The sequence below is a fragment of the Ursus arctos genome, unplaced genomic scaffold (genome assembly GCF_023065955.2).
Source record: "Ursus arctos isolate Adak ecotype North America unplaced genomic scaffold, UrsArc2.0 scaffold_3, whole genome shotgun sequence".
NCBI lineage: Eukaryota > Metazoa > Chordata > Mammalia > Carnivora > Ursidae > Ursus > Ursus arctos.
In genome coordinates, this window is record NW_026622985.1 from 44,024,231 (window position 1) to 44,051,908 (window position 27,678).

The 27,678-nt window shown below is 37.2% G+C and overlaps 1 protein-coding gene across 11 annotated transcripts in view; it reads right to left on the minus strand.

Moving 5' to 3' along the window:
• DGKB (diacylglycerol kinase beta) overlaps positions 1 to 27,678 on the minus strand; it is an 863,998-nt gene that overhangs the window by 32,975 nt on the left and 803,345 nt on the right. For all 11 annotated transcript variants that reach the window (XM_057304222.1, XM_057304226.1, XM_057304221.1 and 8 more), the window contains 2 exons: positions 2,294 to 2,414; positions 1,026 to 1,086 (listed from right to left, as the gene is read on the minus strand). In XM_057304222.1, coding sequence (XP_057160205.1) covers positions 1,026 to 1,086; positions 2,294 to 2,414 — 182 coding nt within the window. The remainder of the gene's footprint in view (positions 1 to 1,025; positions 1,087 to 2,293; positions 2,415 to 27,678) is intronic.

Below are 27,678 nucleotides of genomic sequence, written 5' to 3' on the forward strand. Positions count from 1 at the left end.
CATTTCTGCTACATATCTGACCTTTAGTAAGTTATGTTTTCTCCATCTGAAAAATGATGAGATCCATTATTTAATGTTTATGTAAATATTTAATAAATACTAATATAATCTTGTATGTCAACTCTATCTCAACTAAAAAAAACCTTACATGTAACAGCAGCACTTAGCACAAGGCTCATACCAGTCTAAGACTAAGACCTCCCCTCTCACTCCCTAATTGGTTGTACTCCCAATCTTAACTACGGAGTAAATGCATCATCATTCACATGTCAGAGCTAACCTGGATTCATCGCTTTCTCTCAGCCCCAAAGGAACTCAACAGCAAATTATTTTTGTTCCATTTCAGAATAGAGCACAGATCTATCCACTTTCCTGTCACTATCCATGCCCAAGCCCAGACTGCTCTGATAGACTCTGTCCCAGGGGCTACTCATTATAATCCATTCTCCACAAAGCAGTCAAGGTGAACTTTTAACATTTTAATCAGATGATTCACTATATAAATGGAAACTGGAATTTTGGGGGGGTCTAAATGTCTGACTTAAATAATATCTCATTCTGGAGAATGCAATGATCGGGGGAGTTTTCTACAGAGAGGGATGCTCTCAGATGCCCAAGTGGAGGTAAAAGAACAGATGGGTAATAATTCAGGGACATTTATGTCTGAAGGCCTCATAAATAATTTTCTCATAAGGTGTTCTGAAACAAGTATAAGAAAGATATTTAAAAATTTATATTCATTTGTTTAGTTCCAGAGTTTATAATTGATCTATGGTATCTAAAAGCTGTACCTAGACTAACACAAACGTTCAAAAGTTAAATCATTGCCAAGGGCATATAATGCCCCAAACCTGAATGCGATAGCTCTGTCACATCAATAATGAAAAAAAAAAGGTCCTCGGTGATAGATCAAAAGCTTAGGTATTGTGGTTTAGTTATGGGAGTATGTGATTAGTTAGTTATAGAAGTACATGACACCTGGAAAGCAAAAATGAAGTGACATAGCCTTTCAACTCTGTACTCACTGTGCATGGGGTCTGCATCCATGGTTCCCCATCAATCTGCATTGGCAGAGACTTGCTAGTCCTGGGGGAAAATATTTCATTTTAAGTATAACACTGAAATACTTTACACAACAGACTATATGTAAAATATAAGATGATAAGACCAGGGAATGCAAATATGGTAAAAGCTGGCTCTAAATTGATCTCTTCTGAAAGGGACTTCAATTCTTGACTATGAATGAGTATCCTGAAAGGTACCCTCATCACAGGAATATTAAGAGCTTCCTGGTAAATGTGATGATATGAAAAAATTATGGATGCCAAAAGAAAAATGAAGGGTTTATGGTTTTTTTTAAAATTATTTTTATTTTTATTTATTTTTTTTTAGGGGGGGTTATGTTTAATGATATAATCAGAATTCCTATAGCCAAAAGAGCCTCCCTTGTTTTCATGAAAACCTATATTGCAAACCTGAAGGAAAGGTGTTCGGTGTCTCAGATTTTCCAGGAGCAACATTTTCACACAAATAATACCAATTATATCTGTGCTATAATCCAAAGCTTTACCATAGGGTCAAAGTAGGATTTTTTTTCCCTAAAGGTAAAATTCTGGAGAAGTGTTTCTTAAAAAAGGTTTACATTTAATACATATAAAATCTTACTTTATAATAAGTTGATAATTTAATTTTATAGAAACAATGGTGTACTTTAGTCCATGAAAGAATTTAAGTTAATGGTGCCTCAACAGTGTTTTCATTGGGCAACATACCCAGTAGATCCTTCCACGCTTCAGCAAACTAAACCATGTGGGAACCATTTGGGAGGGGATGAGGTTTGTATGTTAGAATTGTATCCATGGTCTGAACAAGAGAACATCAAATTTCAATAAACCTGGTAAGTAACAGCTAACCAAAACTTTGTAAAATCTGCCAGTTTCCATTTCATGGAAATGTATCAGTATTAGTTACTGATAATTTTTTTTTTAAAGATTTTATTTATTTGACAGAGATAGAGACAGCCAGCGAGAGAGGGAACACAAGCAGGGGGAGTGGGAGAGGAAGAAGCAGGCTCATAGCGGAGGAGCCTGATGTGGGGCTCGATCCCAGAACTCCGGGATCACGCCCTGAGCCGAAGGCAGATGCTTAACCGCTGTGCCACCCAGGCGCCCCTAGTTACTGATAATTTGAGGCACAAATAAGACAAATATTGTTATCAGAGTCCTGCATACTTTCAATTCGGTTGTACTTATCCCATGTCAACCCCCTTTGTCAATTATACAGAAACAACTACCTGATGACCACAGAGGAACACTGCGCCAGCCGCCGCCCAGCACTTTTCAGTCCCGTGTAGATTTGTCCCATCTCCATGGCTCCTTCCAAGCCAACCACCTCCAGCAGCTGATCACTCAGATCTGAAAGAGAACAGAAGCCTCGTCAGTTCCAGTGGAGATCCATATGTGCACAATTTAATGCCACTAGTTATTATGAAGATGAAAAACGAAAGTTACTTGACCAAGAAAGCTTGCCTTGGATTCTGAAAGTAATGAAAAGATGGCCTACGTCTAAAGCTCTCAGTTTAACTAAACCTCGAGGTGCTGTGGGAAAAGATCTGCTGTCAGCTTGATCTAAAACAAAATGGGAAGAATGAATTCGGAGCCAAATAATGCCAAAAAATATACCAGTAGTTTTTAACATCAATAAACTTAATGTTATTCCACACGTATAGATGGAACGTTTATACATTTGGCAGCATACACACATTTCAACACTATAAATAAAGTATGAGGATATGCTGTCAAACATGATTTTGTTAAACTACTCGAACAAAAGACCCTAGAGCTCATGGAATTAAAGTTTCTCATTTTAAAGATAAGAAGATTGAGTCTCTAAATCATCAGGTGACTTGTCCATAGTCATTGGTAGCTTTGTGCAGAAGTTAAAGAAACAGTATTCGTTTCTTGAGATGTTTTTCTGATGATAAGAAATATGCTACTAAAATACTACTTGGGAGCCACCTAGAAAATCAGCACAGTGCAATTATTTTTTCTAACAGAGGACAGTAGAAAGAGGCTAATAATAATAGCTCTTGCTTGATGAATGTTTACTGGACTAATCACTTTATCACCTCATTTGCCTCCCTTTAAAACCAATTGAAGGTAAATAGGATTATTCCCTTTACAGAGAGAACACTAGAGAAGTTAACTAATGTATTTGTATTAACATACCTAGGAAGTCACAGAGCCAAATTTCAAACCCAATGACTTCAACACATAACCACTATATTTGATAAATCAACCATATAAGAAAAAGAGACTTAAAAATTATATAAATGCTTCTTGTCTAGAGAAAGAGGCTGGATTGTGTGAGCTTCAAGGTCCCTTCCCAACCTGAAGACTTCTGCTCAGCCAGAAGCAAAGGTTGCCCTCACATGAGAGGAATCCCACAGAGCCCAGCCCTGACACACAGCCTCCACACAGCATACCTGTTTCTCTTAGAGTGCCCGGACCCTTGAGAGGGAGGCAAAATTCTAGGTGCATATATATGGCCCTTTTATATTTTAGTATTCTCATGTATTTATTTTCAAATGCAAATAAACAGTTTAATATTAATTTAGTAGCAGAAAAAGCTGGAGATTTTAGTGTGGAGTGGGAGGGCATGATGATTTTACAAGATAATAACATAATAGCTGGTCATAGCTGAAGCTGGACTTGCAGAAAATCAAGCAAGTGTGTTTTGTCTGGACTCCATTTTGTATGGAAAACCCTCATTCCCCACTAATGAATCCATTTCAGCACAGAGCCCACAAACGTAGATGATGCATTTTTAGTGTAGTTGAAGTGTATGGCCAATAAGCACTCTGAACTCTCAAAATTTGTTAGGCTCATGATCCTTGGCGACTATAAGCCCTTAAAACAGAAAGTGTGACCAAGCCACTGTATTTTTTAGAATGAGCTGATAAAAAAAAAAAAAAAATTTAAACTTGAAGCTACAGCTGCAGCATGAGATTTCTCCACGTCAACACAACAATCTAGCTACGAAATCAAATGATTTTTTTTTTTGAAGATTTTATTTATTTATTCGACAGAGATAGAGACAGCCAGTGAGAGAGGGAACACAAGCAGGGGGAGTGGGAGAGGAAGAAGCAGGCTCATAGCGGAGGAGCCTGATGTGGGGCTCGATCCCATAACGCTGGGATCACGCCCTGAGCCGAAGGCAGACGCTTAACCACTGTGCCACCCAGGCGCCCCTACGAAATCAAATGTTAACAAGTCACAATAACTTAGAGCATTCACCTTGCTGTTCTAAACCCTATTTAAACTTATTTCTCATGAAACTTATTCTGTGTTTCTAGTTTAAATTTATGTTGCCAAGAACAGATGGACAAGGAATGGAAACATATTCTTTCAGCTGTAGCCCGCACTAAAATGTACTTGGCTCTATAGTCTGGGTGTTAATATACGCATTTCTTAGATATATGTCAACCAGAAAACTACACTGTGGCAAGCACTAAAACCCCAGATGTGTGTCTGGTGATATTTATAAAACAACAACAACAACAACAACAACATTGAAGTTCATATAAAGTATTACATATTTTGCGACTGCCTCATTCCTAAATAGGGGAAATTCTGTGCTACTCTTGTAATGATCAGGTTGATGGGAACTATTCTACAAGAAATAAAACACTTTCTCTTGACAGTTAATCTGTGAGCCCTAACTTTTCCATGAATCACAGGGATTGTCTATACCCACACCATATTGCTGCTCTCTACCACCCTCCTTCTGATTTTTTTCTTTCTTTTAATTTGTCTTTGTTTTTCTCCCTGCAAAAAATGCCCTGAATATCAGTCTCTACCATTAATAATCAGTAATGAAGATATTTCTTACAGATTTAGAAGAGAGGCTTTCAAATTTTCATGTTCTTGATAACAAAAAGAACTGCCCAGAAATAGTGGAATGTTTACTAACTCCAGTAAAGGTAAATTAGTACCATATTCTTTTAATTAGGTGTTCAGGAAAAAAAAATTAAAAAGAAACCCTAAATTTGTGCAGCACAAATTTACTTCCATAACACTTCCACATTTTTAAATATAATAGTCTGCACTGTCTGTGTAAAACTGATGCTTCTTACATATTGCCTTTGAGAGCCGGATCTTGATTGATTTCAGACAAAGATAGTTTCCATCTATATAATTTCAAATTTCGTTTCTATATGTAGTATCATCTAAAAACATCAAAGACTTCCTCACTTCATATTCTAGCTAAAATTATTTTACATGCAGGTCCCATTGGGATGTCATAACCAATGCCATGAACCTGCTTAATTGGTTTGCTACCTGCCTACAATTTCATACATAAGAATTGGAGTGGCAAACTACAGCCCATGGACCAAGTCTGGCTGGCTGCTTGTTTTTGTATGGGTTGCTAGTTAAGAATGGTTTTTACACATTTACAAAGTGGAAAGAATTTAAAAATAATAAACTGTGACATCGGAAGATTATATGAAATTAAAATCGAGTGTTCATAGTTTAGTTAATAGTAGCACAGCCACATTCTTTTTTTTTTTTTAAAGATTTTATTTCAGAGAGAGAGAGAAAGAGAGAGAGAGCGTGCGCGCGTACACACACAAGCTGGGTGGGGGAGGGGCAGGGAGAGAAGTAGACTCCCCAGTTGCGCAGGGAACCCAATGCGGGGCTTAATCCCAGGACCCTAGGCTCATGACCTGAGCCGAATGCAGCCGCTTAACCGACTGAGCCACCCAGGTGCCCCCACACTCTTTCATTTAGGTTTTGTCTGTCTGCTTTCATACTGCAATGGCAGAGTGGCTGCAACAGAGACCATGTAGCCCATAGAGCTTAAGATATACACTATCTGGACATTTAGAGAAAAGTGCCAACCTCTGCTTAAGAGAAACAATTAATTAGGCCATTGAAATTTTCACGTTGGTACTGTCACTATAAATGCAAAATGGCATCACAGGACCTGAAAGGCATAACGTCCTTCCTTCTCAGTGTACGTATCCCCGAGTAAAAATTGTCAGCCACAGAATCTCACCACCTTTGTGTACTGTGAGGTTCCTCATCAACAATTTGTTGTTAATCATGAAGTACTGAAGTTTCCAACTTTATTATAAAAGAAACGAGCAGCTTACTGGTCAACGTTATATGCAGTCATTGCAGCCAGACTGGACTTTTTGAATGTGGGGGGAGAAAGGAGAGTAATACACAGGAATGCACAAATTGCAACCCGACCTGTAGATCCAGGTCAGAATTAGCTCCACGGGAGAGGCATCCATTGAGTACTGAGACCTCCTGACATCCTGGTGTTTGGAAGGGTGCATCTATCCTGAGGAAGAGATTGCTTCAGTTCGGGGGAAAAATGGTACATTTCTGAAAGAGTTAACATGTCTTTCCAAATGGCTCTATGTGGGTAATAGAGGCAAGAGAATCTGCCAAATTTGATATTTTCATATTTAAAATAGAAAGTCCAGAAGAGGAACTTCAGAGGGAAGAAACTTAATGAAATAATCAAAAGTGAGTCATATTAGGGCAACATTCTTAACGCAGGGTCAGTGACTCTTCAACAGTATTTCAAGATAATTGGTGTCCTTCATTACCCTATATATTTTATTTTTATGAATTTTAAAACATGCTTTGTATAGTCATTAGATTTCACCACACTACAACACAAAGATGATAAGAAACACTACTTTGAAGTTTAATTTGCCTTTGACTTTATAGTTTTCTGACCATCGTTAGTGCTGTATCATTTGGTTACACGGGCAATCAGGGGGTATGATTATAAAATCTGAAAGTCAACAGTAAGGTATAGATTCGAGAACACAAGAGCAGCACAACTAATAAGTGGGTAATATTTATTCACAGCTCAGTCTCTTCATTTTTGACAGTTATGCCCTGATAATATGTCTCATTATGTAATTGTTTCAGACTGCCATATGTGAAGGAACAGAAGAGGGTGCATTACAAACACAGACTGAATGTGAGTTGTAGCATTTTAGCATTTCGTAGAATGTAATGTGTACTGAAGTGAGGGAAAGAGGGGCAGGGCAGACTCCTTTGTGCACGGTGTCCAGCCACATGACGTAACGTGGTGGGAGGCCATGTCCTGGCTTCACTCACTGACTCAGCAGGGACATTTTGTAATCACCATAAACTGCTAATTATATCAACATCTATTAAGTCCTTATTTGGCCAGGGCGAGTCCAGGATATCTGTGGAGTTGCACCTTCTGAGCGTTAAGTAGATCGCATGCCTTCTAGTGATGCTTCATTTATCTAGCATCTATGGGAGACATGCCTGCAGATCCAGAAGACACTTTTAAAAAGCTAGGTGTATATGAAATTCGTCCACCTAAGTGAATCCTTTGAGGATTTTTCCTTAACGTGTCCATCTATTGTCCCATTGATTATTTAGATGGCTCCTCACATGCATACATGGCTGTTTTCCCTGACCTCCATAAATTACAAAATGCAAATAAGAAAAGGGAGTGATTAGAGAGAACGAAAACAACAGTTTATAGATATGGACTTCGTCTCAGAGCACAAGTATGTAAGCATTAAAGAACACATTCAGCACCTAAGGTGGTACACCACGTAATTAGCGGTCTACCAAGGAAACGGGGAGAGGTGATATATATACTCTGTGCCCACTATGGGCAGGCTCTCTGCTCAGGACTTTACAGGCTTTTTTTTCATTTAAGACTTCCAACAATCCTTAGAAGCTGATATTATTCTCTTCATTTTATTGATGAGAAAACTATGTTACTTGTCCAAGTCTTCACAACTCTGGCTTTTGAACTGGGTATACTTGACTCCAAATTCCATGTTACTGTACATGCTGACAGTAATAGTAAGAACAAACCATAAAATGTTACCAGTGATGAAACAGAAAAAAAAAAAACAAACAAACAAGCAAATGGTACCATCAATAATCCTACCAGTAAATCATTTCAGATATGGTCACTAAATTAAAATACAGTATAAAACTCTCATTCACAATGACTATTCCAGGTCATGTGTAAATTATACTCTGAAGAATCTTGTAAGAAGGCTATGAAATGCAATATGCTTTTTGGAATAATTTCCATCCAAAATGGTTAAAATGAAAAAAAAACTTAGAAAATTATAGCCTGTGGGGAGCCTGGGTGGCACAGCGGTTAAGCGTCTGCCTTCGGCTCAGGGCGTGATCCCGGCGTTACGGGATCGAGCCCCGCATCAGGCTCCTCCGCTGGGAGCCTGCTTCTTCCTCTCCCACTCCCCCTGCTTGTGTTCCCTCTCTCGCTGGCTGTCTCTATCTCTGTCGAATAAATAAATAAAATCTTTAAAAAAAAATTATAGCCTGGTACATAAATGGATTAACTAGAGTTTTGGAAAATCTAGCAGTATGAAATACTCCATTTCCTTTAAAAACTCAGAAAAGTAAGGGGTTAGGGTACACATACAGAAATTATATATATGTATATATAGTAGACTCACAAGCCCGCTTTTAAAAATGACTTTTAAAGAATGGATTTGATCATCTCTTTTAAAGCCATCTGGTTTTTGAAAACAACCAGCCAGAGCTGACTATAACTTTATGGATTTTCATTCTAAAATTCTGAACTTCTCTAAATGGATCCAAAAAAAGTAAAGATCAGAAATCACAGTGTGGCACATTGTCAACAACCTCCCTTACTGGGACCAAAGTGATCAGGGCCTGCAAATCACTATCACATGGCATACTTGAAAAGTGATCTTCACCCCGGGGCACACAACCCAAGAAACTGTAGGCATTTCATTCACAAGGTCCATAGAGAATCAGCTTAAAGACTTCCCATAGCAATCTACTGCTGCAACTGACAATGTGTATGACGAGTAAATGTAAGCAGAGAGTTTGGGAGCACAAGCTAGCAGTGATTCTGAATGCTTCTGCTTCTGGGTTCTTGAGTCAGCTTGTTCTTGTCAAGCTTTGTGGAGGGACTGAAGGCTGCTGCTTGTTTTCTGTGTGAATGAGCCATTGGTGCATGTGGGGATGTTTTCACAGCACCATGCCTCTGCTGCCCTCTTCCATAAACCAAGCTACTTCACGTGTCTCCTCATATTAGCACCATCACTAAACAACAAAGCAAGTGCTCATGAATGATGGCAGACGTCGGCAAATTCTGAATAGCTTCTGGAGGGGCATCCTGTGCCCCAACAGTGATTCCTGCTAAAAGAGTGAAGTCACCAGGGAGATGACCAACTGCTGTTCTAAGAATTAAACAGCTCCACAATTAAAAAAGAAACCACCCCAATTCAAATTCAATTTATTAGAAGGCAGTGCCAATATGATTTTACATATGACTCTGTAGTCTTTACACTCAATTTCCAGAAGCACTATGAAAATGCTATTTTCTTGATGTATATTATAAAATATAATGGCATGTTTCACTGTCTCTTATTTTAGTTTCAATGAATTACGAACAACACTTGTGAAAAACAATAAAATTTTAAGAACGTGGTAATGCATTTGACCTCACTTATAAACCTAATGCTGAAAATTAAAATGACAAAATATAGTAATGAGGCATAGTTATTTGCTGTATAACAGAGCTGCTTTTTATGTCTAGTTTATCCTGGTTACATATAAATACTGTACTCTTAACAAGAGATTGAAAGATTCCATTATATTGGGTTACTGTGCTCCTTCTGACCATTGCATTAAACCCTGCTGGTCAGACATAAATCTTACTCTCCTGGCAGTACGTCTTCAGAAAAGAGGTTACACATGAGTAAATAAAATTAAATCTCAGCAACCTTCATTTGGAACTTTTTGGTATTGGTAAAATATAGGATTATCTCCTGAAATCTGGTGTGCTGCCAGAAAAATCCCTGAAAACCTGCTGGCTTCAGGGCTCTGCGCAACAGGAATGCCACAGTCGCTGGTTAGAACAGCGTGTGTTGAAGGAGTTTTGCTGTTATGCGGGACTGAGGACCCCCTCTCAACTGAGACAGGAACTCTCATGGTCTCAAGTTCTAACAACACACTTAATATGATCATTGCTTCACCACTTAAAGACAAGCCATTCTTGACTCATCGGTGCCTCTAGTAAAGAATGATTTGAATCAGAGAAGATTCTGCTTAATTAGTTTTTTCATTTTTTTAAGCTTATAAGAGACTGTAGACAGATGGACCATCATATCTAAGAGGCTACCTGTTGGCAAGTCAGTACAGCTTAGTGTATACCTAGATTCTTCTATTTTTATTTTCTTCTGCTTTATAAGATAATCTCTTTTTCTTTCTTCTGCCTTATAAGATAATCTTATTTTATAATTTCATGGCTACAGAAAAATAATGATATTATGTCTTGGATTACTAAATTGAATTAATGTTGACCTAAGTAGTTTTATTTGGAAGGGATTTTAAAATTAACCTCATTCATAAATACTTGTAAGAAATACAATATCTTTTGTCATGTCAATTACAAAGTTAGCAAAGAAATCCTTTCAACACATGAAATCACTTAGAAGAGAGAATTTGCAATCAACTACTGTATAGGAGAGTTTCAGTATCTATTCACCTCATGATGCTTATTAATCATGTACTGACAAGTTTCCAAAGAGCTTGAATTTAAAAAAAAATAAAGAATAAGCCCTTGTATATGGACACGTTGAGGGATTCAGATAAGTACAAAAGGTCTCTGTGAGAAAGTTTTCCTTTACATTTTAAGAAGCATGTCATTTTATCTTTGTAAAAGAACTGCACTGATATTAATCCAACTTCTAGAAAATACAGCAACATTCATGACTAATAGTTATGTGAAAACTAGAAATGGAACATTCAATGTACCTTTGCCCCTGACAACGCTTGAGTACACAGGAGAAGTTCAAATGCAAACTTTCAGATTTTCAACACCGAAAAACTAAGGACTTTATCTCCCCTTTCAAGGAGTTGCTTTTGTGGGCAGGGAAAGCCAAAACCTCTTTTACGATCCAAACTTTGTCAATATAATTCATTCTTTTCCTACCTCTTCTTATAAGAGATATATTCTTTTTAAAATAGTTTAAAACACTTTTGCATTTATACTCTCGGTACAAAGAAAAATTATTCTATTTAGTTGTATTCTTTTAAAAGTTATTTGTTTAAAAGGGCTTCACTGTATTGGTCTTGTAGCCCTTCATACTAGAGAACAAAAGCAGTTCTATGAAAGAAGTCTAAACTTGGACAAACCGTAAAAAAAAAACCAAAGTTCCTCTCTGTTTTTATCAAATTTGATTGCTGCAGCTGTTCCCAGTTTCTGTATTTTAAAAATAGCCTTATTCAGTGCCTTGTTGGCTAAAGGCCAGAGTGCCATTAGAACATGCTGTACGGAAAACCTCTACTCAGTTACAGATACAGAAATATATTTAAGATCAGTGGGGGTCATCTGCAGCAAACACTTGTAAAGGAAAATAGAATTTTAATGTGTTTAGACTGATCGCCACTTTTGCCACATAGTTTAAAGCTCCTGTGCAGAATCTTCCTATTAACTTATTTTTATTTTAATTTCAGTCAGGTAAAAATGCAGAAAGAGTATCAAGTTCACTGGAAAAATATTATGAGGAAGGTCTTGTTTCTCAAATAGTAGGACAGCTGAGATACACATTTCAAAGAAGGTTACCTGTTGTTTCTGTTCAACAATTCACAGGTATGCACTGATCCAGTGGAAAGGTATGTTTTACTGAGCAAAGGCTATGAATGGAATCACAACTTCTCTCTGAGGTAGGCCACCTAATCGAGGTCACCGGGTACGAAACGAACCAATGTGCCCAAGGGGAAGGAGTCTAGGAACTCATTCCGGACTGATAAATTTATATCTTTAGGCTCCAAGTGCACGGTGATAGGGTCAAAGAACTGAATTACTAGTAGAGTTTCAGAGCCCAACTCTCCATCTATTCGATTCTTGCCCTTTTCTTCAAGAAATAATTGAAACTAGCATTTAGGACTAAACAGAGTCATAAAGAATGCTAATTTGAGTTGTAAGTAAAAAGAATCTGTTTTGCATGGATTATCAACAAAAAAGAAGAGATTTTTGAAGCCAGGAAAAGAGAACAGTAAGAAAGAATTAGAAAGCAGGGGTCTGGGGAGAACATAGATGAGACGAGAAGATTTCATTAGGGAAACGTACATCACTGTCAAGAAGTGCAACACCTGAGATTTTACCTTTCTTGCAATCTAACATGTTAGCCTTCCACAGTTTTGGGCGGGCTGGTACAAGACAGAAATCTCTGGAGTCAGAGAACCAAGACTTCATTACCTACATTTATGTCCGTCTTCTGAACTCTAATTTCCACAGGGTGAAGCATAGAGAAACTGGAATCGAAGGGTCATAGAGAAACTAGGTCAGCATTCTGCACGCTTCTTGGGACAGGATTAGGCTCACTGTGAACCCATGGGCAGAAATACGACAGACACAGCCTGTTCTTATTTCCACAAGGAATGGGGATGAAGAGAAGAAGCTCAGGTGTTCTAGGGGCAAGACACAGTAGAACCAAACTTCAGTGGGCCTGACATGGTAAGAAGAACAAAGCTGCACTGTAACTGGACCAGTGGCAGCCCACAGTAATAACATTCTTTATTAGGCTATTAAATTAATATAATCATTTTACTATGCCATTGCTTTATGATTTCCGAAATAAAAGTAGTAGTGATGACACAGTATACAGTATCTTAGAACGCTGGATCGCAATATTACCAAAAAAGATATTTGCTGCTTACCCCATCCTTCTTATAATCTCAAAATAACACAAATAAAAATGTCAAAACAAAAAAGAAAAGAAAAATATTAAAATCAGACTCGGCATAAGTCTGGAGCTTCTGGAGGACAACTTGCTACCGCACGGGAGGAACCATTCTGGTTCGTAAATTGTTTGAGGACTTGGATTCAGGCATTTCCAAACAGTCATGGATTTTTCCATTACTTGTGCAAATATATCCACTTTGTATCTTTTAAATATCACTTTGAATTTAAAACTATAAAATAAAGACAGACTAGTTTTGTTTAGCCAGTTGAATTGGGTTTCTCTCCCTTGTGAATGACACCTGAGTGACATGACTTCTAGTTCTAACTACTGCCACATTCATTGTCCTCAATATACTTTGGTAGTGTCATTCTCCTTCACTGTCACCTGTAATTGATTTGTACTCCCTAAAGAGCAAGAACCTTGGCATTTAGCTACTCATAATCTTAACTTTATTTCCAATACTCTTTCATGCACATTCTCAGACCTTGTCCAAACTACTATTTTCTGTTCCCTTCAGCAGGCTTGATTGCCCCTGCTCTGCTGCCCTCAAGTATGGAAGCTTTTCGTCCTCTCCTATTTAAACTCTGTCAGTCCTTTAAGGCTCAGTTAATAACATCTCTTCTGTACTGCTTTCTCTTATGCCATCAACCCACCACTAAATGTTACAAAAACACAGTATCATTATGACCCTTTTGACACTCAATTTACACAGGGAGGCAATGATCACAGTATCAAAGATTTACAAAGTGTAGCTCCCAGAGTGTAAGACCTGGCAGTTAAAAAATGACACATATCACTTTGCACTTTGGTCGTCTCATTGTCCAGTGGTCTACATGAGACTCCTTACTGTTGAGCTTGATCATTATCAGTATCTTAGTCCAAGTAAGGTTTTTCCACCACACCACTCACAAAAGTAGTCCCCATTTGACACAGCTATTATGAATTTCCAATTATCTCATTTTGTTTCATCACGATTAGGGATTTTGGCAAGAATTTTTATTTTCCTGGCTTAAATTTGATCTCCATATTTATTTTGTTATATCATACATATTGTTTCATAATATTACCTAGCTTCCATTTGTTCATTTATTCATTTACTTCACACAACACAGTTACATGGAGCTCAGCAGATCAATATATGCCAGGTAGTATGGAAGGTAAGTGAGATGGGTATGAATGAACTTACAGTTCTTATCTCAAGGAGAATATCATCCTTAAGAGAACTGCCCCGCAAAAAAATGTACTGTAGTATTATTCATGCTACAATAGACATATTCAAAACATAAACTGTGAAAAATGGGGTGTTTATGGATGGTGACTGGGGTGGGGAAAGTAAGTAGTAAGAGTTTAGGGAAAGTCTTTCTGGAATTGATGATATTGAAGGTCAATTTTAGTTATCTGATGTTGGGGTGAGTGAAGCTCTCCCAAAATGAGAAACGTGTATGAAAATAAGACGATGTTTAAATCACATATGTCCAGTGAATTAAAAAATCTGGCTTATAAATAGCAAGGGGAAGGATTGTGAGAAATGAAATGAGGACTCGGTCATGAAGGGCCTAATAACCCTTGTTAGGTTGCTGAATTCTCCTTGTAGTTGACTGGGGGCCAGTTAAGATTACTAAGTAGAGAAGTGATTAGACTGCATTTTAAAAGAACATCTAGGGAGTCATGTGGAATATGGATTGTAAGGAAATGAGGTTAAGAAGCTAGGTGATCGCTTTGAGAGAAGCACTGAAATAATCCGGGTGAGAGATGACAAGGAGTTAGGTAAGGCTGAGGCCATGTGTTGAAGAGGGAAAGTTGTTTATGAGGCAGAATCGGCAATACCAGGACCTGAGGTGGGGAATGTCAGAAGGTATGATGATGTCTAGATTCAGGCTTGTGAGACGAGTCAATGACAATGCCACCAATCAATATGGGGAAAACTGGGGGGGGGTTGAATTGGGGGAGGACAAGTGGGGAAGGAGAAAATATGATGAGTCTGATTTAGGATGTGCTATTATCATCAGCTCCGTGGGACATTCACATAGCTCTCTGAAACTCTACAGAGAGGACTGCTTAGGGAAAACATGTCTGTATATATGAACACTATTTTCAAATTCACTTAAAATCTTTTAAAGGGTAAGAATCATATACCGTGTCACTTCATAGTCTGTTGTTGGTTTGTTTTTTAGATCTCCAAATGTACAATCTGGCATAGAACAGACAATCAATAAGCAAACCTTGAATTAGTAATAATGTACTGTATTAAGTAGACTTGAAGCTTTCCTGATAGGCTTCTTTAAGTGTTGCCAAAGGATAGACTCACCTTTGAATTTGTTTTACAATGAGTACTAGCTGGAGAAAAAAAAAATGGCTCATGACTTCAGAGACAATTTCTTGAAGTGACAAATGTATTCCTTTTGATTAAAGGTAAACATTGACAGATTATCTTTTATAGGGAATGATTTCTTATATTACTCTGGCTCTATTTAGTTTCCCTGCCTTTTTTTTTTTCATGACTTACTATACTCAGTACTTAAGAACTGTGCTTAAGCCGTTGTTAGATGTTTTATTTTTTTAAACTTGCAACCAAAAGCATTTCTTACTGATATAATTTTACAGACAAGGAAAAGAAGTCAGAGAAGATAAATTATTTGTCCACAGTTATTCAGTGAGTGTCTACAGTTCTGCTCATGATATCACAATCCTTCCCTGCCTCTCAAAGATACCAATGGAAGATTCTTTGGACAACTGCCATTAATTAATAATATCTCATCAAGGTAAATCTTAAAGGCAAAACTGTTGTTATCTAGCTGTTCTGTCTGTTGGAAACTCCTTTGTCATTATTAATTATTCTCTATTCTCACCCTGATTCAAGAATGTTGATAATTTCATTTTTACTGGTTGCTGTAAAAATGGTATCAATTTGCCTCATTCTTTGTTATCTGTAACAACAGCATAAAGAAGTTAGGATTACATCTGTAACAATAAAGCATTATGTAACTACCTACTAAGTGTTTTATTTTCAAGTATTTCCAAAAATAATTACAATTTGATACCATTTTAATATTTAAAAATTCTTTAAATCAGATATTCCTGATTATTTAACATGTATTGCAGGTTACTTATTGTCATAAGATGCTAATCAGACCATCACATTGTTAGTTGTTAGAAGTATTTTACGAATTTGGAATTCTATTAAATTGATGATTTATTTTTTCCAGATAAGTCACCATACAAGAGGCACTTACTTATTACACGTTTTTCAGCATATGTTGCAAGTTTATTTTAATGCTGAAGAGGCACATTATGATCAAAGCAGAATTCTGCCCAATTTAAACTGTTCCAAGCTATTTTCATACATTCACTCATGTAATACTGTAAAATTTACATTAAAATGAACGCTCCTCTACAATTAAGTGATTCAGTCAACATTAAAAAAAAAGGTGCAAATGTGTGCAACGTGAAAAAAAAAATCAACAGATGTGCGAATAATCTCTGCTTGGGGATTAGTATCAAAAAGAACAGTAGCCCCCCAAAAAAGTTCCAACATTTATTCTTTCTACACTCTGAAGTTTTTCTGCATCCATGTTGAAGGACATACACACAAAAAAAATCATAAAATTTTCCCCTATGATGATCATTGGATTAGTCGTTAACAAATTGGAGTGAGGAACAAATAATAACCTGCAAAATCAACAAAAGCTATTAGAGATGGATATATATTTTTTGATTTTGCCTCATTTTTATGCTCCTCTCTCCTGATAATGGATGCATTTCAAAAGTAGCAATGATTCATCCACATTCAGAGAAAGTTCGTATGTATATGCCAGAATATTTAGCATTAAAGCATTTAAATAGGAATTAGTCACCTAGGATACAGTAACCAAAAGAAAAGCTTGTCATCTTAGAGGATCTGGCCAATGTATACCACATAACTGTAGGTTGACAATTCACATTCTAGTGAATTGATTGGCATCTCCCTAAGAGCATGTCCTTCGCATTCACATATATTGGGGCCCTGGCAAATATCATGAGGCTAGAGGAAATGTGAACAGATTTCGTTCTAAGGGATAAATGAGATAAAAGTGCTTCATAAAGCCTCATTTATGTTTCCAGGAGGTATACTGTAGTGACCATTGGAAGAATGTCCAGTCTTCATCTACTTCAGTAGGTGTGGGACAAATAATAACTTCATGTGTCAACTGACAATCTGAAATATATAGACAACTTGAAGGTTCTCATCAAATAACACTGAAAAAAGTTACTAAAGCGTCATCCTTATTCTCTCCTCCCCCTTGGAAATGCTGGATGTTTACCCTCCATCATTTTAACTGAGCTCCCTAGTTCCATCTATTTGCGGGGAAAAAAAAAAAAAACAAAACAAAACCAAAAAACTGGATATTGCACTAACTGACAAGGATATTCCTAAATAGGAGGAAAATGAGTTGATGGAATTGTACTTAAAAATATTGTCCGTTAATGTTTTTAAACTAATTAACATTTACAGAAATCACTGATATACATCATATTAAATCACATACTTTAAAACAAGGACAGTGACCTTGTTCACAAATTTCAACACGTAGGTGAAATTGTAACACATGGAAATGTGTATACTGAGGCTTAATATACGCATCCATGTTCAACTCTGACATGACCCAAAGTTTCAACTGTTCCGATTTACTGCAGCTCTTCTACACAGTTCTGCAAGTAGCATTGGTGAACTGAACCTTCTAAGTGTGCCTGTGTGTGTGTCTATCTAGACAAATATGAATGAGGACAATGATTAGCCAGCGGTCTTTGGTTAAGTCACTGACCATACTTCAATCCATTACATAAGACTGACTTTCCACATAGATTTTAAATTGGGAAATATAAAACTGCTGAGAAAATACAGGGCTTATGATTCGGTGAGGAGTTAACATGACTTACATTGTTTCATAAAAATCTTCATTGGCTCTTTGTCCATGAGAACAAAAGGTTCAGTTCTTAGTCAACTGGCTAAAAGGAAGTTCAGAATGTCTCTGGAACATTATGAAACAGTTAAGACCAATGTTATACCATTAGGATAGCGATTATTTTCTGTACGAAAAAAGGATGCTAATAGTTAGGGTCATGGGTATGGGAAGGGAACATATGCTCAGGTGGATTAAGTCAAGGAGAAAAAGAAATACATTACTATGAATTGTTACTTTTTATCGCTAGTAGTTATGCACATGCAATTCTTTGAAATTGGGGAATTTTTATTTGGAAAAACTTTAAGCACTTGAATAAGTTTTTATCATATGTGTATATGTGTGTGCATATCCACAACATTAGGTATTCCACTAAAATATAATTTTAATTTCCTGCTAATCAACTTAATTCTGCCTCCACGTTCCCATTACTCTATCTTATCAGTAAATTCTATCTCAGATATTTTAAAGGCCAATTTCCTCGCTGAAGTTTGTAAAATAGCCAGGAAAATTTGAAAACAGCCTCTCATTCTTAGTGTGCTACACTGCCACTACTATTCTTATTATATAAGCTGGCCTTCTGATGCCATGCACCTGTGGGACTGAGGGAAACTTGCTGAGACTTGTCCTAGGGCTGCCGCCAGCTCTTCCAAGGAGATGGAAGATAGCTTCACAGCTCTTCCATTTGAGGATGTCATACCATCTCCTTGGGACTCTTCTAGAGAGTCACTTGTGGTTCCACACTGTTCTTGGGACTCACCACAGTAACCCTTTCCCCTGCCTGCCCAGCTGAATCTCTCTTCTCTTTCTTGACCCCTAAAATCTTTCTTCTTTTTTGGAATCTCATGTCATCTCTTCAGGGAACAAAAGTCATCAATTGTTGTCTAGATAGCTGAATCTGGTCCACAGAATTGTTTGATTTATACCATACTGTGTTATAAAATTTTAAGTTGTTGCTAACTTTCTTTAATCTGTCAAATTTTTCTTTTTTTTAAAACAACTTTACTGAGTTACACTTGACATACAAAATGCTATGTATATTTAATATATAGAATTTGACGAGTTTGGAGATAAGTATATACCCATGGAACTATCACCACAATATACTCCATAAACATATCTATCACTTCCAAAAGCTTCCTCCTTTTTTTTTTTTTTTTTTTTGCAATAATAATAGCAACGTGTCAGCAACAACCTAAAGAATGAGTCTCAGCCAGGTCAACAGGTAGGTTGGTGGTTTCAGGCAAGAGAATAGTATGGGAAAAGGAACAGTGAAAAGTGAGATAAATCCTGATGCTTAAAATGACCTAGAAATCGTTCGATTTGGCTGCAGCACAGAATTTCATGGGGTATGAAGGAAAGGGCAGGCAGGATCAAAGAGTAAGCAGGTGCACGAATACATAATTTTATAAACCATGTTGAAGAGTTTGAATTTAGGTGACGGGCTGTTGGCTCCCCACTGAAATATTCTATGTAGTAGAGAACATAATCAGATATTTGGTGTTGAGAAATTTTATGATCTTTCCAAAATCTAGTTTCTTTATCCATAAAATGAAAAGAATGTCATATATTCTGTTTGCCTCATTGGGTTATTGCAAAGATCAAATAATATGATATATGCTAAAGCTGGGCAAAGTCTAAGATATAAGTAAGCCTTATATTGAATGAAATTTCATTAATGTTTCCACTGTATTTGTAGGAAGGGAGTGAAGAGGATCTCTGATAAATTTTATTATGTAGAACAACAGTAATAAAGTACAATGTATATAAGTTACTAGCAAATATTCAATTAAGAGAAAGACAGATATGATACAGATAACATGAATATTGGGGTAAAAATGAGATGGAGGCTATAGATGTTGCAAGTAACTTTTAATTAACCTTTTCTCTTATTATATTGTTTCTCTTATTAGGTTTTGAAGACATTTGTCCTTTGTTTTGTTTTATTAGGAGTGGGATTTTTTTTTTTAGATTTAAAAAAAAATTCCAGTTAGTTGACATACAGTGCAATATTAGTTTCTATTGTACAATATAGTGATTCAACACTTCCGCACATCACCTGGTGCTCATCAAAGCAAGTGCACTCCTCAATCCCCATCCCCTATTTCCCCCATCTGCCCCCCACCTCCCCTTTGGTAACCAGTTTGTTCTCTATAGTTGAGTCTGTTTTTTGGTTGCCTCTCTCTCTTTTTTCCCCCTTCGCTCATTTGTTTCGGTTCTTAAGTTCCACGTATGAAGGAAATCATATGGTATTTGTCTTTCTCTGACCGACTTATTTTGCTTAGCATAATACTCTCCAGCTCTATCTACGTCCTTGCAAATTCTGCCCAATACTTTTTAAGCAACCTCCCTATGCTTCATGAATATAAATTCTGCTTCAGTAGAAGACAGAAGCTCACTCCCTCTGCTTCCTTTGGGGTCAGCATGTGAACTATCAGAATGTGATCCATCAGGGGCGCCTGGGTGGCACAGCGGTTAAGCGCCTGCCTTCGGATCAGGGCATCATCCGGCGTTATGGGATTAAGCCCCACATCAGGCTCCTCTGCTGGGAGCCTGCTCTTCCTCTCCCACTCCCCCTGCTTGTGTTCCCTCTCTCGCTGGCTGTCTCTATCTCTGTCAAATAAATAAATAAAATCTTAAAAAAAAAAAAAAAGAATGTGATCCATCAGTGTCTGATGCATCAGTATGTGACCCATTAGACTGTGATCCATGGGCACGTGACCTATGCTTTGCCAATCAGGTGCACCCATGTGAGACTTCAGTTTGGAAATCAGTGGCTTGAAGGAGAAGGTGCTAGGAAGAAATGATCCTGGCCAGGATGGCATGGAGGTATTCTGTTCTCTGAAGGAGTAGTGTCAGAAGTTCCAGGGGTGGTATCCCGTCTCTAATATCTCTATGTTAAAGTGTTACACTCCAGCACAGAAGCAGTGACAGTGAAGTTCCCTATGGTTAAGTCAGGTGATTACTTTGTGTGTGGTTTCTGGCTGAGTGGCTTTTAAGCCTGATTCTCTGTTCCCTGAAGAGACCCTGGGGCTACTGATATTATATACATTTCTTTTTCTTACACAAGCAAGGCATGATTCTGTTGTTTGCAAGTAGAAACTCTGGCTGATGCCTGTGTCAGAATAAAACTATGATATTTATCTTGAAACGGCAAACTTTTTAGTTCCACTCCCTTATTGTACTTGGGAACTAGGCCACGAACACAGTGGCAGTGAGGGCATACATGTGAAACAAAAGGAAGAAATGGATTCCAATGCTATATCCTCAAAGTAAAATAGGTTTTTAAAAAAATTATCAACCTCAAAACTTAGTATGACTTATAACACAATTTCTCATGTGACCCTTGAATACTTGTACAACATTTTGTAAAGCTCTACTCTATTCTTCTCCGTAAAGTTTTGTAGTGATTAAATATGCAAGCTTTATAATAGAAGTCTGCGTCCAGATTGTTACTCCTTAAGTTGTTAATAGTGTGATCTTGAAAAAATATTTAATCTTTGCAAGCACCTGTCCCTTTGCCTATAAAATGAAATAAAAATACCTAGTGAGAATATTTTCAACATTCTTAGCACTGTGCTTGGTACAGGACAGGCACTCGATAGTTTCTTGCTAACGTCATAAATAATAATGACATTATGTTGAACGAGAAAAGTATTCTAGGGATGGAACAGGAATAGTGAGTACTGGTGTTCTGGATTCTTGAACTGTGATGCAAGTTCAGTATTAGAACTCCTTAAAAACTTTAAGAGAACATAGACTAGTCTAAAATAAAGTAGTATATTCTATCTAACCCTCACATTTTCAGTAGGAGGCAGGAATAATTAATGGGAGCTCAAGTTCTATTTCAAATAGCTCTCACCCATTTTTTGGATGCCAGGGATTGCTAGACAGCCCCAACTTCTCCCTCTTTATAAATTTTCTCCTTTCCTCTTCTTCCTAAGTTATGGATTAATAGTTCTTTGTGCCTGTGTGTACGCAAATGCTAGTATTTCTGTACTGAACACAAGAGTTCAAAATGAAGGGGCGCCTGGGTGGCTCAGATGGTTAAGCATCTGCCTCCGGCTCAGGTCATGATCACAGGGTCCTGGGATTGAGCCCCACAACGGGCTCCCTGCTCAGCAGAGAGCCTGCTTCTCCTTCTGCCTCTACTGCTCCCTCTACTTGTGTTCTCTTGCTCTCTCCTCAAGTAAATAAATAAAATCTTAAAAAAAAAAAAAAAACAGTTCTCAAAATGAAGAGTTCAAATAGTTGCAATAATTTTAGAAAATCTTAGGAAACTGGTTTTTATTTGTTTCTTTCTTCATTTTTCTGCATTCTAGCCTTATGCATTTAATATTGGAATACAGGAGTAGTAGGTAGTCTCAGCAGCTAGCTACATTCTCTACGTACTCACTGAATTCACTGCTAATGTTTGCTCAGTCCTATCCTAGTGCTCCAAGAATTGTCAGAAATAAACAAAAGGACATTCAGAGCCATCTGGATATGGCTAGTTTTTATTTTTTTCATTCACCTCTTTGCTTCTTCATTCTTTCTTTTGTATTCTCTTCCTCTTTCTGCTCAGTCCCTTGATTAGCTGGCTTTTTAGTAGCCTATATATTCTACACAACAGATTACTAAATTACCAGAGTAATTCTGATATAACGACACGTTCTCTTTTCCCTGTGGGGCACGTGTGTAACTCTCAAACAGAATGCAACTGTGGCTATATGCAGAGTGGAAAACAAGCAGGACATGAGTATAAACCTGGGAAACTATTACTACTGATGAAAAAAAAAAACTTTAAAAACCATCACCACTCATCAATTTTTAAAATGCAGCTCATGTTTAAACATTTATTTGTTTCAAATGAATAATGAAAGTCAGTTCCATCTCCCCCAAACCAAAATTAAGTAGCACTGAAATTCCTTTTCATAGAGTGATATATTTCAAAATTAGGTATTTGGAAAGATACAGACATGGCTTGCAACTATAAAAACAAGATCAAAACATTTTGATGCCCTTTCCCCACTTCAGTAGGACAGCAACTACACAAGGCTATTCTCTAGAGTAATGATCTTCCCTCCCTCCAAAGGTTTTTTTTTTATCCCATATTCAGGAGGTCATATCCAGTGTTCAGCTGCACAAAGCTCCACTCCTATTAATTTAAAATGGGGGTTTCAGAGGTTCACATACAGGAAAACCTGCTTCTTAAGAGGTAAGCGCTATCAAAATACCATTTGAAGAAAAAATGAGACTATAGCTTTGAGAAAAACAATCTATTTATATAATCTATCTTCTTCACTAATAAGAAATAAAGAAAAGCTTAAAACAGAAGTTAATAATGTATCATTCGCTTAAACAAAGCTCAGTTTATCTCCATGTTTTAGTAACATTGTTCTGTTTTGTGTTTCTTTCTGAATCTGGTATTATTTTTATCATCATTATCATCATCATTCTGTTAAGCTATCTGACAGATACAAAAGGTTATTCACCCTACGACGATCTCACTTAAAAAAATGTTGCACATTCATCGAAAAGAATGAAAGAAATTTGGTTGAAGATGCAGGTGCACTAATAAATGGGTGGTCTTTGGATTACAGTATTTATGTGTACTATGGAAAAGCTGAACAGAAACCTAAATGTTACACATACAAAGTGGTACAACAAGAACATCTGTGTTGGGGGGATTGAACTGGCATGGCTAACACCTCCAGTGCCAGGTGCAAAGGAAATTTCAATACAGCTTGAGTAATCTTGACTGCTAGCATCTGCCTGCATTAGATTATCTCCTATGTTCCCAGTCCATCACTATCCATTAGAGTACTTATATGATACATCTGGTGGTGCAATGGCCAAGCAAGAAGTAGCTATGCCTCCATTACTGGGGGCAAATGCCCGACTCTTTAACTCAACATAAAGGCAGACAGGAATTCTTTTCAGGTCCAAGGGCAGCCAGCCAATTCTACAAGACTGATTAGCAGACAGCACTCCAAAAAGATGGCTGCTCTGTCTTTTCGGTATTAGCTAGACACATATCCATGTGCACAATGTGGAGAAGGATAATTCTTCAGTTTAAAATTATGCTTTAAGTATTATTGCCAGGAAAATAACAGAGATTTAATGTGTTGCAAGAATCTTTACAGAGTTTTAATGTGACTTGGCTCAATTCGAAGTCCCAACATACATGTGATTTTCAGAATCAGTGTGCTAGGGGAAGGATTGAGGATGATGGAGATTCTCCATCCAGTAGTCTCCACGACATGAAGCTTCACATAACCAACAAACCATTCAACATAAGGATTATGCCTCTTTCTTCAAATCTGCAAATCACCCTCACCTTCAATATATGCCCATGCCACCTACTGCAGAGAAAGTAGAAGTCAGCAGATGGGCTGGACTTCAACATTCTACCATCTTAGAGCATACACAAATCAGCACCTACCCTATTCCCTTTGCTTCTGCTTCCCGCTAGAACAGATTTATGGGTCTTTATCTTTATAAAGCAAGCCCATCTCCTGATTTATATCCTCACCTTTTTCTGATTTTCTTTATGCATTTTTCCTCTCCACTGGATCCTTCCCATCTGAATTTTAAGCTGCTCAGTATTCTTTCCTTAGAAGAAAACCTCTGGATGGCCTATTCCCCTACAATGGTCACCTTCACCGCCAATCTCCTCTTTCTCACCCAAACATCTTCTCAAATTTCTTACCTTGCTCCCCTTCTACTCACCACCCATACCATTAAATTCTGGCTACTTTCCTCAATATTTCATTAACATTCACCATTTATTTCATGAGATGTCCCTTCATGCTGCTAAAATCATTATCCTATTAGCTATTTCAGCAGCATTTGCCCTGTGTGACCACTACGTCTTCATGCAGTCTCTCTCCTTAGCCTCTGCTTTTGTGATACTCACTCCTATGTTTTGTTTGGTTTCACTTATTCCTACATCCCTAGTTATTCTAGGTCTTTTTTTAATCTCCTCCTTTTCTCTATTTAACAATTAAAGGATGGAATGCCACAGGGCTCTGTCTTGGGTCCTCTTTTCACACACTCTACCTTAAGAAATTCTAATTCACCTACATGGCTTCAGTTACCACCATTTTGCCCCTGACATACACATTTTAGTCTCCAGTCTTCTAAAATTCAGGCCCTAACAACAAACTATTCATCCAGCAACTGAATTTGGAAGACTCATAAGTACTTCAAATCCAACACTTCTGAAGTTCACTCCACATTTCCACTCTTCCCAAAATACCTATTCATTTTCTAAAGATCTCAATCCTTCCAAATTTCAATAGCATCCATTCAATTGATTAAGCCAGATAACCTAAGTCACCTTAACATTTTTCTTTCTCCTTTCCCAAATCTATCAATACCCAAGAATTTCCAATTAACTTTTGGAAATTAAATAAGTTATACACGAATATGTACTTTAAACAAAATGGCAACTTTCACCATAGCTCCCAATCCTTGTCTGTCGCTTTTTTTTCTCTAACCAGAGGTAAAATTAATTATGAATTTGGTGTGTATTCACCCAAATATCTTGTCTATTCTTATATGTACTCACATATAATTGAACTCACGAGTTCAATTTCAAATATATAGATGGGTTTTTATGTCAGTTTTTACAAACAAACAAAACATACATACATACTCTGTAATCTGGCTTATTCAGACAAAAACATGTCCTGGGGAGCTATTTTTGTATATACAGATTTATTTCATTCTAATTAATGCCCCAAATGCCACAGTATGAACATTCTACTATTAGACTTTCTTCTGTTTAAAGTCAGGCTTTCTCTTTTTTCCTATTACAATGGTGCAATGAATATTTTTATACAGAGCTTCTTCTATGAGTGTTTCTCAAGGTTGAAGAATACAGTTTTAAAAGACACTGCCAGATTATACTTCCAAGTTGTACTGGAAGACTAATTCTTACTAATTTGTCACACTTTTGTACATCTATCCTTTTTCTGCATGATCTTTTCAAAGATGAATAGTGAAGAGTCTTGAAAAATAACATGTCTCCTTCTGGAGCAAAAGAGGGACATTTATTCTACATATGACACTGTTTCCTCCAAGCTCAGTAAAGTTCTCCAGCAATACAATCCATTGCACTGGCCCTCTTCGTGTTGTCCTGTGGGAACTGGAGTTTGGGGAACCAGTGCAAAAAGGCTGATATTCTGGTTACTGCTATTGTTATGAGTAACAAACTATACTTCATCTCTAACTCAGGATTCATGTGTCTTCTGCCAGCATTCATGAAACTGTGGCACTGGCCATACAGTTTATATTCTCACCATAAGCGGATAGAGAATATAATATTTCTCACAATATAGCCAATAATAGATAGGAACAAACTTCTCTTTTTACGTCTAGTAAAACAGAAGAAAAAAATGATATCTCATTGTTTAATTTGCATTTCCCTAGTTATTAGTACAGTGACATTACACATTTCTCTCCTCCTTCCCTTCTCTTCCTTTCCTCATACTTATTTGATTTTGTTCACCTCTGATATCACCCTCCTACTCCAAGGTAATTGTAATAACTTCCCAAATGGTTGCCCCATATCTACTCCATCTCCCTCAAATGCAGATCTGATCACATCATTTCTCTGCTTAAGAACACTTAGTCTTTCAGAGTACCCTTAGGATAAAATCCTGAATCTTTGGCAGAGCCTACAAAATCCCAGATTATCTTCTCCCTGCTGACCTCCCCAGCTCTCTCTGTTGCCATTCTTGTCTTCATTTCCGACAGTATATATAAATGTTCGCTTTCTTGAATATGTCTTACTCTTGTTTTCAGATGTTCACTCATTTATAATATCACATTTCATGTGCCATTTCACATTCATGTTTTCAAAAAAATTTGTTATAATTTCATGTTTTGGAAATAAATTTTGAAGAACCATGTGTTTTGGCTGCACACTGCAACACAAATAAAAGAAAACAGTACAGGAAGAAAATATACAGAAATGTTATATGGCAGTTATTTCTGGGTAGTAGTGTACATACATATTTCTCATTTTTGTTTTAGTTTTCCATATTATTTCCTTTTCTGCAAACATATTTTACTCTATTAGAATTTTTTTTCTAAAAAATTGCTTCTTTGTATTTTGCTCTCTTCTATCACATAATTATAACAAAACAAATAATGAAGGTTCAGATGTAGTACCTGATTCTTTCCGTAAGAAGGTAGCACAATTTTGAAAATATCAAGAGAGGATTAAGTGCATGAACTGCTTTGCCCTCTCTTAAATTAACTTCGAATCAGTAAGTTGTAAGGAAATATGGCACTGAATTGAGAGGAAATGCCACTGATGGCTTCTCAGATTTTAGAGTTCTGTAGTACTGTTTTGGCTTCCATTTATGTCTCCCTCCCTCTTACATTCCTTTGCTCTTCCTCGCACTCAACATTTAATAAGCACCATCTGTGTGCCGGGATGCTGCTAAGCAAGTCAAAGGAGTTCACTGTAAAACGGAGGAGGTGATCTATAAAGACCTACCCTTATCATGATGGCCAACGGTAGGAGAAAACATGAAGCCAATGATTATAACTAGAGCATTTGAGTGGAATATTGAGGAAGACATGGGCACTTGCTTGGTGGCTGAGGGATGTAGTGAGATTTTTCATACAGGGTAAACAAGAGTATTTCAAGTTAGGGCAAATACAAACAATTTCACAAGACAGATACCTGCAGTATTGCTATGCATGCATGACAAGGTAGTTAATGACAAACCTGGGAGAAAATTAAAGTTTTGAGCCACATTTCCCTCAAGGGTAAGACAGGGGTAATATGTTAAAACCATCTCACGAAGTGCAGGGGCCCCAAGTAATGATATATATTAGTCATTTTTCTTCTTCCATCTCTCATATGAAAATTCCCTTTCTCTCAAATTTTCTACCAGTCTATTTGTGCAGATGACCCCAGAATAATAATAAGGATGGTAACAATAACAATATCACAATCACTAATATTTTAAGCATTTG